We start from the raw sequence: 13,993 nt of genomic DNA on the forward strand, positions 1-13,993 counted from the left end.
CCCTTCCTTCATGTGTAAATGTCTAATGCATTAATAGTTGTGAAGAGCTTTCACTCTTTTGCCCTTTTGCCCCAATGTAAATATAAGCTGACAAATGTGAAATAAAATGTAGAATACATTATGTTTATTGATATTAAATGTTAAATATAACTTGCCAGCTCAATTATTTATCAATAGATCTCAAACAAAATAATTGTTAAAAGCTGTATAATTCCCTCTAATTTTGAATTGTTTTTCTCACTTGAATAATTTTCAAAGATTATAACCAAGATGTCACTAAAATGTTACCTTCCTAGAATTATATTTTGTGAATTAATATTTATTTTAATAAATATTTTTTTAATATTTTAATACAATTTTGTGTATATATTACTTTTACTTTGCAGATGAAGATTGCATTAAGAAAATGCCAATTAAGTTCAAAACTTAGAGCACTATTGCAGTAGGTTCCACTAGTGTTAATGGCTGTTAGTGTTCAGATGCTGTTCATAGACTTCAGTTCAGCATTCAACACAATCATCCCTCAGAAACTGATTGGAAAGCTGAGCCTACTGGGCCTGAACACCTCCCTCTGCAACTGGATCCTAGACTTCCTGACTGGGAGACTTCAGTCAATCCGGATCAGAAGCCGTATCTCCGACACCATTACACTGAGCACGGTGCCCCCCAGGGCTGTGTGCTCAGTCCACTGCTGTTCACTCTGCTGACCCACGACTGTGCTGCAACACACAGCTCGAACCACATCATCAAGTTCGTTGATGACACGACCGTGGTGGGTCTCATCAGCAAGAACGACGAGTCAGCTTACAGAGAGGAGGTGCAGCGGCTAACAGACTGGTGCAGAGCCAACAATCTGTCTCTTAATGTGAGCAAAGCAAAAGAGATGGTTGTTGACTTCAGGAGGGCACGGAGCGACCACTCCCCGCTGAACGTCGACGGCTCCTTGGTAGAGATCGTTAAGAGCACCAAATTTCTTGGTGTTCACCTGGCAGAGAATCTCACCTAGTTTCTCAACTCCAGCTCCATAGCAAAGAAAGTCCGGCAGCATCTCTACTTTCTGCGAAGGCTGAGGAAAGTCCATCTCCCACCCCCCATCCTCATCACATTCTACAGGGGTTGTATTGAGAACATCCTGAGCAGCTGCATCACTGCCTGGTTCGGAAACTGCACCATCTCGGATTGCAAGACCCTGCAGCGGATAGTGAAGTCAGCTGAGAAGATCATCGGGGTCTCTCTTTTCGCCATGACAGACATTTACACTACACGCTGCATCCACAAAGGAAACAGCATTATGAAGGACCCCATGCAGCCCTCATACAATCTCTTCTCCCTCCTGCCATCTGGGAAAAGGCTCTCACGACCAGACTATGTAACAGTTTCTCCCCCTAAGCTGTCAGACTCCTCAATACCCAGAGCCTGGACTGACACCTTGCCCTACTGTCCTGTTTATTATTTATTGTAATGCCTGCACTGTTTTTGTGCACTTTATGCGATCCTGTGTAGGTCTGTAGTCTAGTGTCGCTTTCTCTGTGTTGTTTTTTTTTACGTAGTTCAGTCTAGTTTTTGTACTGTGTCATGTAACATCATGGCCCTGAAAAACGTTGTCTCATTTTTACTGTGTACTGTACCAGCAGTTATGGTCAAAATGACAATAAATGTGATTTGACTACAATATAAAAGATTTTAATGAATATTATTTAATTAATTTTATAGTCCTAGTTCAATTGAGCTAGAAAGTTCAATAATTCAGTGAATATTTTCCTTCCTTTGTTATGGCATCTAATAATTATTTAATTGGATGTAAACACTTTAAAATGTCTTGAGATCAAAATGCAACATGACCATAATTCTTTTTTTAAAAACAGGCTCATTTGACCCTCATCTTCTGGTGTTATTTGGTTACTCACTAGCTCTTGCAGGCTACTTCCCGGAAGATATAATTAAGACTATTTTCAGTATTGATTTCCTAGCAAAGTTGGACTCGCAGTTGGACAGTAAGTTCCTTTTACATGTTTGCATTGGGACTTGTGTATTTTTTTTGTTGTTGTTTATAATGATATTACTCTCCAGCTGTTTTAAGATATTATGCCTCATTTATTTCCATCTTCCCTAGAAAACAGAATATGTGGTTGGTGGTAAAGCAATTGCACATACAGCTAATCTCAAAGAAAAAAATATCTTGTGATCTCTGCAGAGGGCATAACTGATTTTAACCTGCCAGATCTGTGGTTCCTTGTATCCAGCAACTCTGATCAAGATATCCGAGTTGCCAGTTACAGAAAAGCATTGCTACAGATTGCAATTTTAAAACATTTAGAGCACTTAAAGAATTTAATGGACTTTTGCAGCAATCATGATTTCTTACGAAAGGCTTTATCTGCATAGTGCTGCATTGACTCAAAATATCAAACTCGATAACATTTCAAATTTCAGGAATTAAACTTGTCAACTAAGCTAATTTTCTATTTGTGATCCTAATCTCTCACAAATATAGTTGACTCAGCTCTAATCTGAAATGATTTGATAAGCTATTAAATTTGTATTCAAAGTTTTACCAGCATCATCTCAGAATAACTGGAGATTGGCTATCATAATATATTTTGCCCATCATATTAGGAAGAAAGCTGTTAAACATCATTTTTAATTGTTCTTTGTGTTTCCATGAATGTTCATATTCAGTCAGTTCAGTATCATTTTTTTCCAATTTGGATTTGTGAGCACTTTCATGCCACTATTTTAAGTTTGAAATATCATTTGCTGCAATTTCCTTGCATTTAAATCTCAGGGTAATATTTTAAGTGCCTGAGGTCTATAATGCACTGATGGAACTCAGTTTCAGTTAACAAATTTCACGATATATGCCAATGATATTAAATCTGATTCTGATTCAGTTGATTCATACAGAAAAGTAAGCACTTCATATCTGCATTTTTGGCAGTACGTAGTGCTCCTTGGGTAAAAGGGTGAAAAAATTCCATGTCATATCACTATCCATTCATCTCATGTGAGTCTATATATTTCAGGATAAGATTAAATATATTTGTGATTCATGTAGAGCCCAAGAGCTTTTCAACAGTCATTGTCATGAATGCTGCTTTAGATAACACACTACTTATGACAATCATTCTATCCTGTGGGAGGGGGAGATTCCAGGTTGAAAAAGAAAATGCAAGAAAAGTGTATTATAATAACAGAATTTCTTATACCAGCTCTGTCAGATGCTCTGAACATACGCATCAGGTTACGTTTAATGGAACTGAACAGGGCTGTCTGTTTGGAGTGCCCAGAATTCCAGACCACATGGTTTCATGATCTTTATTGCCAGAAGTTGCTAAATAAAGGTTAGTGGTTGCTACTGTATATAGAATTTCTTGCTTAGATTTTATTTTAGTGCTGGTTCACAGTCTGTGGGAAGGAATTCCACTTTTTTCCAGTTTTTTTAGATTATATCCGTATGTGTGAGTGGCAGAAGTCTCATTAATTGAATATTTAGAACAAACACTAGTAACTTTGCCTCAAGGAAATATTTTTCTTTACACTTGTGTTGTAGTCCAGGTAAATTCAAAACTGTGCTTTTCAGCTCTTGTTATCAGTGTTTAAAAATAATTTTTTTCCAGCTGCTTAATTATTTCAACCACACGGTCAGCATATGTTGCAATGAATTAAACTGTGGGGTTCCTGATCGATCAGTCACAAGTTATAAATGAAGTATGTGCCAGCAGCATGTGAACAGTATCTGAAATATACCTAAGACATCATGGGTCTAGTGTAAACAGTTATTTGGTTATTTAATGGACACATTTCAGAGTAAGATGGGGATGGGACACAGAAAATAGCAACATTATGCAAGGATTTGGTTTAATATGAAAAGTTTTTTACTGTGTGTGTATGTATAGCTACTTGTGAACTTCAGGAAGAGTAAGGCGAGTGAACACGAACCAATCCTTATAAAGGGTACAAAAGTGGAGTGAATGAGCAATTTCCAGATCTCTGAGGATCTACCTTGGCCCCAACATATTGATGGAGCTAGAAAGAAGGCAAGACAGTGGCTATATTTCATCAGGAGTTTGAAGGGATTTAGTTTGTCACTGAAAATACTTAAACTTCTATAGATGTGCCATGGAGAGCACTCTGACCGGCTGCACCATTGATTGGTATGGCGGAGGGTGGGGGGGTGGTTGTGGGCTACTGCACAGGACAGAAAGAACCTACAGAAAGTTGTATAATTAGTCTACTCCATCTTGGGTGCTAGCCTTAGTAGTATCCAAGAAATCTTCAAGGAGCAGTGCCTCAGAAAGGTGACGTCCATTATTAAGGACCCCCCCCACCCAGGACATGTTGCCTTCTCATTGTTACTGTTAGGGAGAAGGTACAAAAGACTGAAGGCATAAGGCATATACTCAGCAATTCAGGAACAGCTTCTTCCCCTCTGCCATATGATTCCTAAATGGACATTGAACTCATGAACACTACCTCACTTTTTAAAAAATATACAGTGCCTATAAAAGTATTCAACTCCATCCCCCGGAAGTTTTTATGTTTTATTATCAATACACAATATCGATAATTGATATGCTGCAATATCGCTACTGCGACATCGATATGCAGCAGCCTCTCTGGACTCTGGATTGGGGATTACCAAACATTATGTGGTTTTTCTTGTTGGGTCTGTTTTGTGCTTTTTCGTTATATCATTCCGGAGAACGTTGTCTCATTTTTTAACTACATTGTATTTGTGGTTTATAAATGACAATAAACTGAAACGGAATCTGAATCTTACAATGTTGGATCACAGTGATAGAGAGTAAAATGAATGCAGCAAAATGCAGGAAAATCCTGGAGAAAAACTTGATGCAGTCTGCAAGAGTACTGCGACTTGGGAAAAGATTTGTTTTCCACCAAGACAATGACTCCAAGCATAAAGCCAAAGCTACACAGGAATGGCTTAAAAAACAACAAAGTTAATGTCCTAGAGTGGCCAAGTCAGAGTCCAGACCTCAATTCAATTGTGAATTTGTGACTGGAATTGCAAAGTGCTATTCACTCATGATCCCCATTTAATCTGATAGGGCTTGAGCAGTTTTGTAAAGAAGAATGGGGGAAAATTGCAGTGTCCAGATGTGCAAAGCTGACAGAGACCTATCCACACAGACTCAAGGCTGTAATTGCTGCCAAAGGTACATCTACTAAATACTGACTTGAAGGGGGTGAATACTTCTGTAATTAATTATTTTGCATTTTATATTTGTAATTAATTTAGGTCACTTTGTAGAGATCTGTTTTCACTTTGACACGAGCTTTTTCTGTTGATCAGTGTCAAAAAAGCCAAATTCAATGTTATAACACAATAAAACATGAAAACTTCTGGAGGGTGAATACTTTTTATAGGCACTGCATATTACTTCTGTTTTTGCACTATTTTAATCTATTTAATATACATGTATATACTTCATGGACAGTATGACCTGGCTGATGATGAACATTGAAAAACTGACTAACTCTGTTGCATTAATAAAGCACCTTGTTAAATGTATAAAACATGTCTGCATCAGTGTGATCTTGTATTTCCATACAATGTTACATTAGGCTGTTACACATCTGTTGTCAGAAAAGTACTTGCATAAATAGAAAACAGGGCAAAATGAGTATACTTATTTATTCTGTAAGTTATGGGTCAGAGTATTTGGTGAGTACATTTCTAACTCTTCTGGCTTCAGTCTCATTGCCATCTGTTCTGAAATTGTTAGGTTGTTCCAGCACATCTTGACAGCGTTCTAGAAATTTCTGGTTACCCTGTCCACACTGCTCTGTTTTCAAATTTACACATTCTGGAGGGCGTTTTAGAAAAGCTCAGTTTTCGGGTGAGGAAAATGTCATTTCATTGTGGACGGAGGGTCAAAACGAAGAGAAAAAGCCTCGGTTATGGATTTATCCGGTCTAGTGTGGACGTAACCTTAGTTATGTTTCATTTGAGATTGTAATACATGTTTGGCACGCAAGATAAGTTTGTATGTTAAAATTATCAGGACAAGTTTGGCTGACAGAATTCCTATCACCTACTTGGGGTTTGATTTCAGACGTTCCCTAAATTGTCCGTGAAAATATCAGTTACCAAGCAATTGTTTTATACATTTTGTGAACTTAACACCTTTCTTTAAATGTCTGGTATGATTATTGATGTTTCAGTGCAAGCAATGCAATGGTTAGTTTTGTGATGAAGAAGTGATATTGTCAGTGGTCACTTTATTAGGTACACCTCATTAATGCAAATATCAAATCAGCCAAGCATATGGCAGCAACTCAATACGTAAACGCAGTTCAGTTGTTCAGACCAAACATCAGTATTGGGAAGGAATGTGAACTAAGTGACTGTCCAAGGAATGATTGTTCGTACCAGATGGGGTGGTTTGAGTATCTCCAAGGATTGATCTCCTAGGATTTTCATGCATAACAGTCTCTAGAGTTTACAGAGAATGGTCCAATAAACATACAGAGAGTGGCAGTTCTGTGTGCAAAAATGTTTTCTTAATGAGAGAGAGGAGAAAAGCCAGACTGCTTCAAGCCGACAGTAGCTCAAGTAACCATGCAGTGTGCAGAAGGGCACAACATGTCAAACCTTGAAGTGCATGGGACCACGAATGTACACTCAGTGGCCACTTTATTAGGTACAGGAGATGGCTAATAAAGTGACCACTGAGTGTATTATATTGCTTGTTTCCAAACTGGTGTGTAACCCACATACAAGGAGGTTACCAAATTTTGGAACAGTACCTGAAGGGTTATTAATGAATCTAATAATTTATAAAGATATTTATAAAGAATGTAAATATATTTACTTGGCACTGTTGCTGATACAGCTGTGGGGCTGTATAACCCCAGGAACAGCTCCAACTTCTTAAAAGGAGCAGCATGATAACATTAGGCATTTGTGAAGGTTTTGTATTTTACTGTGTGAGTACAATTGGGACTTATATTCATTTCATTAAATATATTGATGTCACATATCAAATATATTTGATTGTAAATGTTTTGAGTGCAATAGAATGTTAATTTGTAACATAAATTTTCTTTTTGTAGGCAATATTTATGTTGGTCCAGTGCAGCAGCAAATTCATGAAATACTGGGCCATTTATTGGGAGGAAGTAACTATGTCAAAGCCTCTGTTATCACCCCATATTATTATTTCGCTGGTAGGTTATTCCACTTTTAGCAGTTTCTTTTAATTCTAATCATTAAATCTCCTTAGAGGATAATAAATTAGATATCTTATTAGATTGAATTTTGTTCTCTGGAGAATTCTAATGACATAATCCATATTTATCAGTTCACAAGTTGCTTGAGTTTAAGAAGGGTTTATTACCTTTTAACTACATTTTACTTTTAGAATTGGTGTTGGGTATTTTACTTTTGGTAAAAATGAATTGCATTAATTGTTACAATGCGTATTGTACAAATGAAACCAAAAATTGGTCAGGCAAACAAACTGTAAAGACAAGGACAAACTCAAGTAATGGTTAATCAAATTATGTCTTACAACTTTAAAAAAATTCCATTAACCCCATCTAAGCTGGTGATGTACTTGCATTTCCAGATAAAACCTTTAGATTTGTCACAGAGAAATGTTCACTGTATATCACTGTCTTGTCATTTTGTCTCCACAGCCTGCAAATAACCAATGTTGATATTAATTAGTTTAGGATTTTTGACTCATACCAAAGAGCACAGTATACCAGTTTAGTTATCATGCTCTTCCTTTTTACATAAATATAGGAAGAGACTTGAATGGGAGAAGGTGTTTCTTTTCCCCCCACAAAAGAACTTTAAACTCACTCCACAGCTCAAAAGAATTAGTTCTGGGAAGGCTGTGTGTATCTTGTGTTGCTGAAAAGCGCTATTTTTTTTTACCTCATTCACTCTGGAGGCTATGTAAAGAAACTTAGTTTTGAGCCCAAAATGAAAGCTTGTAGCAGCATTTGTTCTTGTAGTTTGCCAGCTTGAAATAACAAACAATTTACTGGTGCTGTGCTCCACATTGGTTTGAAGGTACATAGATTTTGAATGAATGAAGACAATAGTCTAATGGATAGCTTCTGGTTTCATGCTTTGAAATACATATAATTTGGGAATATACAAATTGCAAAAAAATCTAACAGTTTATGTCTTCAAGTTTTCAATTGAGCCTACCTTTTAGCAGCCTTTTTGGGAACACTACCTTTTGTATGGAAGTCAAAGTTGATTTCACTCCTAAATTGGCTGACCGTAATTTCTGATATAGTTCAGCATGCATTTATAAAATCATTTTAACATTTAAAAGTGATTAGATCAAGTTTATATCATAGAAGTTCAAGAAAAGATGTGATGGTTCTAGTCAGTCAGCACTACAGCTAATCCAAGGTCATTTTGATGTCAGAAACTGAACGCCATACTCTGTACATTGTTTAAGGTAAGGTGGAACTGAAACATCACTCCCTGCATATTGAGATAAGGCCAATATTCTATTAGCCAATCCAGCCATTCATTCTTTCATATGAATGACCACTATTAATCCACACTTTGTATTTGTTTCCATAATGAGCTTTAACTCAATAAAAAAAAATCCAGTGACCTACCGTCATTGAAATTGATAAATTATTTCATTTAGACTTTGAATGTGTACTTGACAAAAACCAAAAGCCTATTCCTTATGTGGATCAGACCACTGTACTACTACCCAAGAATGGAAAAGTGCCTTGGAGATCAGACAATGAACTTATTGGAGAGAAACAGACACCAGTTGAAGGAAAAAGGTTTGTTCATACTCAACTTCTCTAAAATCTTTGTAAAAAAAACTACCTATAAAAAAGTTAATTTTAGCAAGATATTTATTAAACTTTATAATAAGCTTGTAATAGATAAATAATTATCTAAAGTATAAATTATCTAATATAAAGATAAATAATTACATCTAAAGTAATTCCCTTTCTGTGTAATACTATTCAGTCAACATATGCAAATCCTGCAGCTACAGCTGGTAATAAATAATTTTGTAGAAGGCAATGATTCCATTGCTTTGATCAATAATCTGTTGATATAAAAATATTTCTCAGCTTATGCTAGTTCTACTTTCTTCCTTCTCATCCTTGAATTAGATTTCAGAAAATAACTGCTCAGCTCAGAATTCTTAAAGGCAACCTAATGTAAATGACATTTAGCATTGTGATTTGGACTTCTAGAATAAAATAAACTTACCTTTTCATTTACACCAATTTTTTCATGGGTGATGTTGCAAGTTTTATATAGCATTCCAGACATTTTCAGTGAAGTTCAAAGTTTTCTTTAAGTTCAAATGCTGAGGGTTTGCCCCATTGCCAAAATTGGGAGTAAGCATTATTAGCTCATACATTTAAAGCAGTTGACCATGATTAATTAAAATGTTGTGATTTTGGTACATGAATTATCCTTAAGTGTTTAAAATCTGTATTTTTAACCTTTGGTACCCATTAGATACTAAAGACAACAATAATACAATTGTTACATCAATATACATAATAAATTTTCTTTATTTAGAGGTATTTTCTTGTGATGACATGAAGCATAATAATTGATCATGCTAAGACAGTAAAATACTGTCACACTGCTACAAAATTCTTTAATTGGTTAAATATCTTGTATTCCATTATTCAGACATCAAAACAAGTGAAACATGCTTTGTCCAGTTGGACATTTCACAATCTGTCTACAGTAAATTCCTCTCTGCTTTATCTCATTTGCTTCTCGAGATATCGGTTTAAATAGCAATTAATATGAAGAGACTAACATATCCAGGTTTATTTGTCTCTCTGGTCTTTCTTGGATGAATTACTGATCTATGTTGAGCTGGTTTGTTCTTTTAAAAAAAACCTATTACAACAATAATCTGTGAGGCACAGAGAGATCAGTATTTACTGACAAGTACCTTTTATTGTTAATGTAAATTCATACACTAAATGCCTTGTGTACACACCCGTTAAGTATCCCTGACTCTGCTGAATAGTCAAAGAATAGCAAAAGTGTTATCTGGGCAAAAGAGTCTATGTTGGCCAGGCATTTCTCATAGTCCTGATTTACTCTTCACGTGTTTCACGTAGGGTCGCTCACGCTTGTATCTGTGGTGGTTATTCTTCGAAGTTACCATTGCCTGCACACTCAAAGCATCCACTTTTATATCCATTCCTTATCAATTCAAATATTGCATGCCAGTGTCATTGGCCACAGGCCATGTGTCTGTCCTTTAACACTTTGTTATTGGCTCTGCTCCAAGCCAGCATCCATTTTTGTCCTCTTCCTTCGGGTGACAGTTGATAATTTATGGCTGGCTGTTCTCAATCAGCTATGAGCTTGAATCTCTCCAGACAGGCACCACCCCCAACACTCAAACCTGTAACCAAAGAACATCTCACAAATACCTTCTGATTTGGAAATGATCTCCAGTCCAGCAGATTACCTGAAGTATCAGTGTGTCTTTAAAACATTGATCAAGGCCAGCACATCAAGCTAAATGGAGAACAAAGTTTCTTCACAAAATGGCGGCCTCCATCCCCAAACACATGGCAAAAACAAAGACAATTATACTGTCTACTTCCACTGCTTTTGTTTCATTTGAATTCACTGATTTATAGAATGTAATTCTTTCTGGCCAAGAGGTTTCCTTGCCTTTCAGGAACATTATTTTACAAGAACTGTTGGAAAGGGGTTGATTATACTTCATGTTGGCATTCATTTCCTATTTTTGCTTCCATTTGACCTATAACCTGTATGATCCATACTTACGTCCACTTTACTGGACAGCTTAAATGACATGAGTGAGAGGTTTTTTTTGGTTTTACACAGAGTGGTATGTATCTTGAATGTGCTGCTGGTGGAAGTGGTAGAAACAGTTATGATAGCAATGTTTAAAAGGCATTTAGACACATGAGATGTCTGGGAATAGAGGGATACAGACTATGTGCAGGCAGAAAGCATTAGTTTTAAGTTGGCATCTGTTCAGCAGGGACATGGCTGGCCACAGAACCTGTTCCTATACTGTACTGTCCTTTGATCACTGTGTATGAATATTAGAAAACAAAATGCCTAAATGACATTTGCATTGTTGATATATTAATAAAGTAAAATTTAAACTGTCATTATTCCTGAACATTAGTTTCACTTGATTAAATCTGAAATCACTGATTCCACATTCATGTCAAGATTTATTTAAATTTGGTTTTCCTTTTTTTGGGCCTTTCCTCGGTTGAAGGAAGTTAATTCACTTTTCAGCTTATACACTTTATTAAGGCTTAATTGTTGCTAATTTTTGAAGTTCTACCCATCCTATTTGAATAATGCATCTTGTCAGTTCTCATCAAGATTTTAATTCTATAAAAGATTGGGGACAGGCAGTAGGTTGTGTCATTCAATCTGCCTTCAAATTAATGTAGGAAATTTATTTCCTACAGAGTTCTCATAGACTTTCTCAATGCTAAAGCGTTCTGCAAAAACTATCATCAAGTTAAGGGAGAAGCTGCTATGAAAAAGAGGCACTTGGAGATTCTGGGATACCATGTAGTGCAGGTAAGTATATAGTGTTGTTCTGACAGCCTACAAAATCTGTGAGCATCAAAACTGGTAAATATCCTAAAGATCGAGAATTTAGATCGACACAATTTAGATCTGTGTTCAAGCCTGAGTGTATCATTAACCTGAGAAACTCTAGTTGCAATAAATATCAGGTATATAAAACAAAGAATATTTAATATCCCTTTGCCGAAACAGATGCCATCTGGCCCACTGAGTTTCTCTGTGCTTTTTAAAAATCAGCAATTGTAATTTTGCTTTATTCTTTTGTACCGAATTAATGCCTAAATCACTTAGCAGGTTCCATAGCTACTGCCATTTAAGATTATCTACTTTTGTCAAGATAGACAAAAGCTTTTTTTAGTAGCTTTGTGGAGACTGAAAATGAAGTTGTATTAGGGTAACTTAAGATTTGTTACACAATTTCAGGGTGTATGGAAGCATGAAGCAGAGGAAGAAACTGTTCCTCTGACTTTCTTACCTCCACCACCCAGCATTTTCTAATAGAAATGTCTGGAAACCAAATATGCCCATCTAAATTTTGAATGCATTGTGAAATCAGATGTATTTTCTCAAGACGTGAGACATTGAGCATAAAATGTGTGAACAGCTTTAGGTCATTTGGCCCAATAAGGTTTGCTCTGCCATTCCGTTAAGGCCAATTTATTACTCCTCTCAACCTATTCTCCTGCCTTTTCCCCATAACCTCTGCATCTTTACTAATCAAGAACCTATCAACCTCCACTTCAAATATACCCAGTGACTTGGACTCCATAGCCACTTGTGACATTGAATTCCACAGATTCACCACACTCTGGCTAAGGAAACTCATCCTCATCTCTGTTCTGAAAGGATATCCTTGTAGTCTGAGGCTGTGCCCTCTGGTCCTTGATTCCCACTATAGGAAACATCCTCTCCACATCCACTCTTATCTAGGCCTTTCAATATTTGATAGGCTTCAGTGAGATACCCCACTCATTCTTCTAAACTCCAGTAAGTGTAGGCCCAGAGCCATCAAACACTCCTCATCTGTTAACCCTTTTATTTCTGATAATCATTTTCATGAACCTCCTGTGGACCTTTTCCAATGCCAACACATCCTTTACTAACTGGTAAATTGATCAAAAGGGCAGTTTTGCCTGGTACAATATAAAATTACACTGGGCCATATGGGATTTATAAAAATAATTGATTTTTAACTTGATTATCTGGCAGTTTACAATAACCAGAAATAATCCTGGGAACCAGTAGAGGAAAAAAAATCCTTGGCTCTGAAACACTTTTGGGGGAAAATTGTGTGTAAAAACTCTATTTACTGCAAAGTAACAATTCTTGCAGAATTAATCATTTGTTTAACTTCCGTGGACCTTTCATTTGAGGTGTTCAGGTATAGCTGGTTATCTTATGATCTTTGAAACATTGTCTTAATTATTAGTTGCATGTACTGCCTTAACTCACCGAGACTTTCTCAATATACCTCTCAAGGTGGCTGCCTTTATCATCTATTAGAGCAGCAGTCACAATGAGTAGGGCTGCCACAATGTTAAACTCCCCTCTAAGTCAAGATTGGAAATATAATGCAATTCCTTCAGTCACTTCATCAAATTCCTGGAACTTTTTGTGTACAGTACTTGGAATATGTGACTGGATGGACAGCAACAAGGCAACCCATTACAGTACCAACTTCTCAAGAGCATTTAAGACTAGACAATAAATACTGATCTTGTGAGCAGTTCCCACCTAGCACAAGTAAATAAAATTAATTATCATTACCAAAATAACAAGGATTTTAGGATATTTAAATTTATTTAATCATACATTGTCCTAGAGTAATACAGGGATAGTTGCTGCAGCAAGTAATGTTATCTGTAAGTCTATCTTTATATTTGAAAATGGCTCTACAGATAAATGAAGAAACAATGCAATCTTTGTTTGTTTTCCCACGCAATTTACTTTTACTGTATTTTCTTGTTAAATTTTAAAATCTTGCCTTTCTTGGCTTTACAGATACCTCATTTTGAATGGAATTCCATGGAATTGTCAACAAAGGATGCATGGATGGAATACCTTAAACAAAAGATATTTGCATTAGTATTTTAGCAAGCCAGGCAGCATATATGGAAAAAAGTATAGTTGACGTTTTGGGCTGAGACCCTTAATTTCTTGGTCGAAATGTCAACTATACATTTTTTCCATAGATGTTGCCTGACCTGCTGAGTTCCTCCAGCATTTTGTGTGTGTTGCTTGGATTTTCAGCATCTGCATATTTTCTCGTTTGCATAAGTATCTTATTCATGAATCAAGTTTTGAAAGCTGTTTTTGATCCATGCACACACGTGTAAGTCTATCATAATTATGTAAATAAATTATATTTTACCAGATCATGATTACTCATTTGTCAAAATATTGAAATGTAATGTC

At 36.2% G+C, this 13,993-nt stretch overlaps 1 protein-coding gene across 3 annotated transcripts in view; it reads left to right on the forward strand.

The window, feature by feature from the left end:
- Positions 1–13,954, forward strand: part of fastkd1 (FAST kinase domains 1) — a 71,233-nt gene extending 57,279 nt beyond the window's left edge. For all 3 annotated transcript variants that reach the window (XM_059966633.1, XM_059966634.1, XM_059966635.1), the window contains 6 exons: positions 1,866–1,994; positions 3,210–3,341; positions 7,078–7,191; positions 8,643–8,787; positions 11,455–11,569; positions 13,580–13,954. In XM_059966633.1, the coding sequence (XP_059822616.1) occupies positions 1,866–1,994; positions 3,210–3,341; positions 7,078–7,191; positions 8,643–8,787; positions 11,455–11,569; positions 13,580–13,672 (728 nt within the window). In that variant the 3' untranslated portion in view covers positions 13,673–13,954. The remainder of the gene's footprint in view (positions 1–1,865; positions 1,995–3,209; positions 3,342–7,077; positions 7,192–8,642; positions 8,788–11,454; positions 11,570–13,579) is intronic.
- Positions 13,955–13,993: the final 39 nt, after the last annotated feature.

This window comes from Hypanus sabinus, chromosome 4, assembly GCF_030144855.1.
Source record: "Hypanus sabinus isolate sHypSab1 chromosome 4, sHypSab1.hap1, whole genome shotgun sequence".
NCBI classification, from domain to species: Eukaryota; Metazoa; Chordata; class Chondrichthyes; order Myliobatiformes; family Dasyatidae; genus Hypanus; species Hypanus sabinus.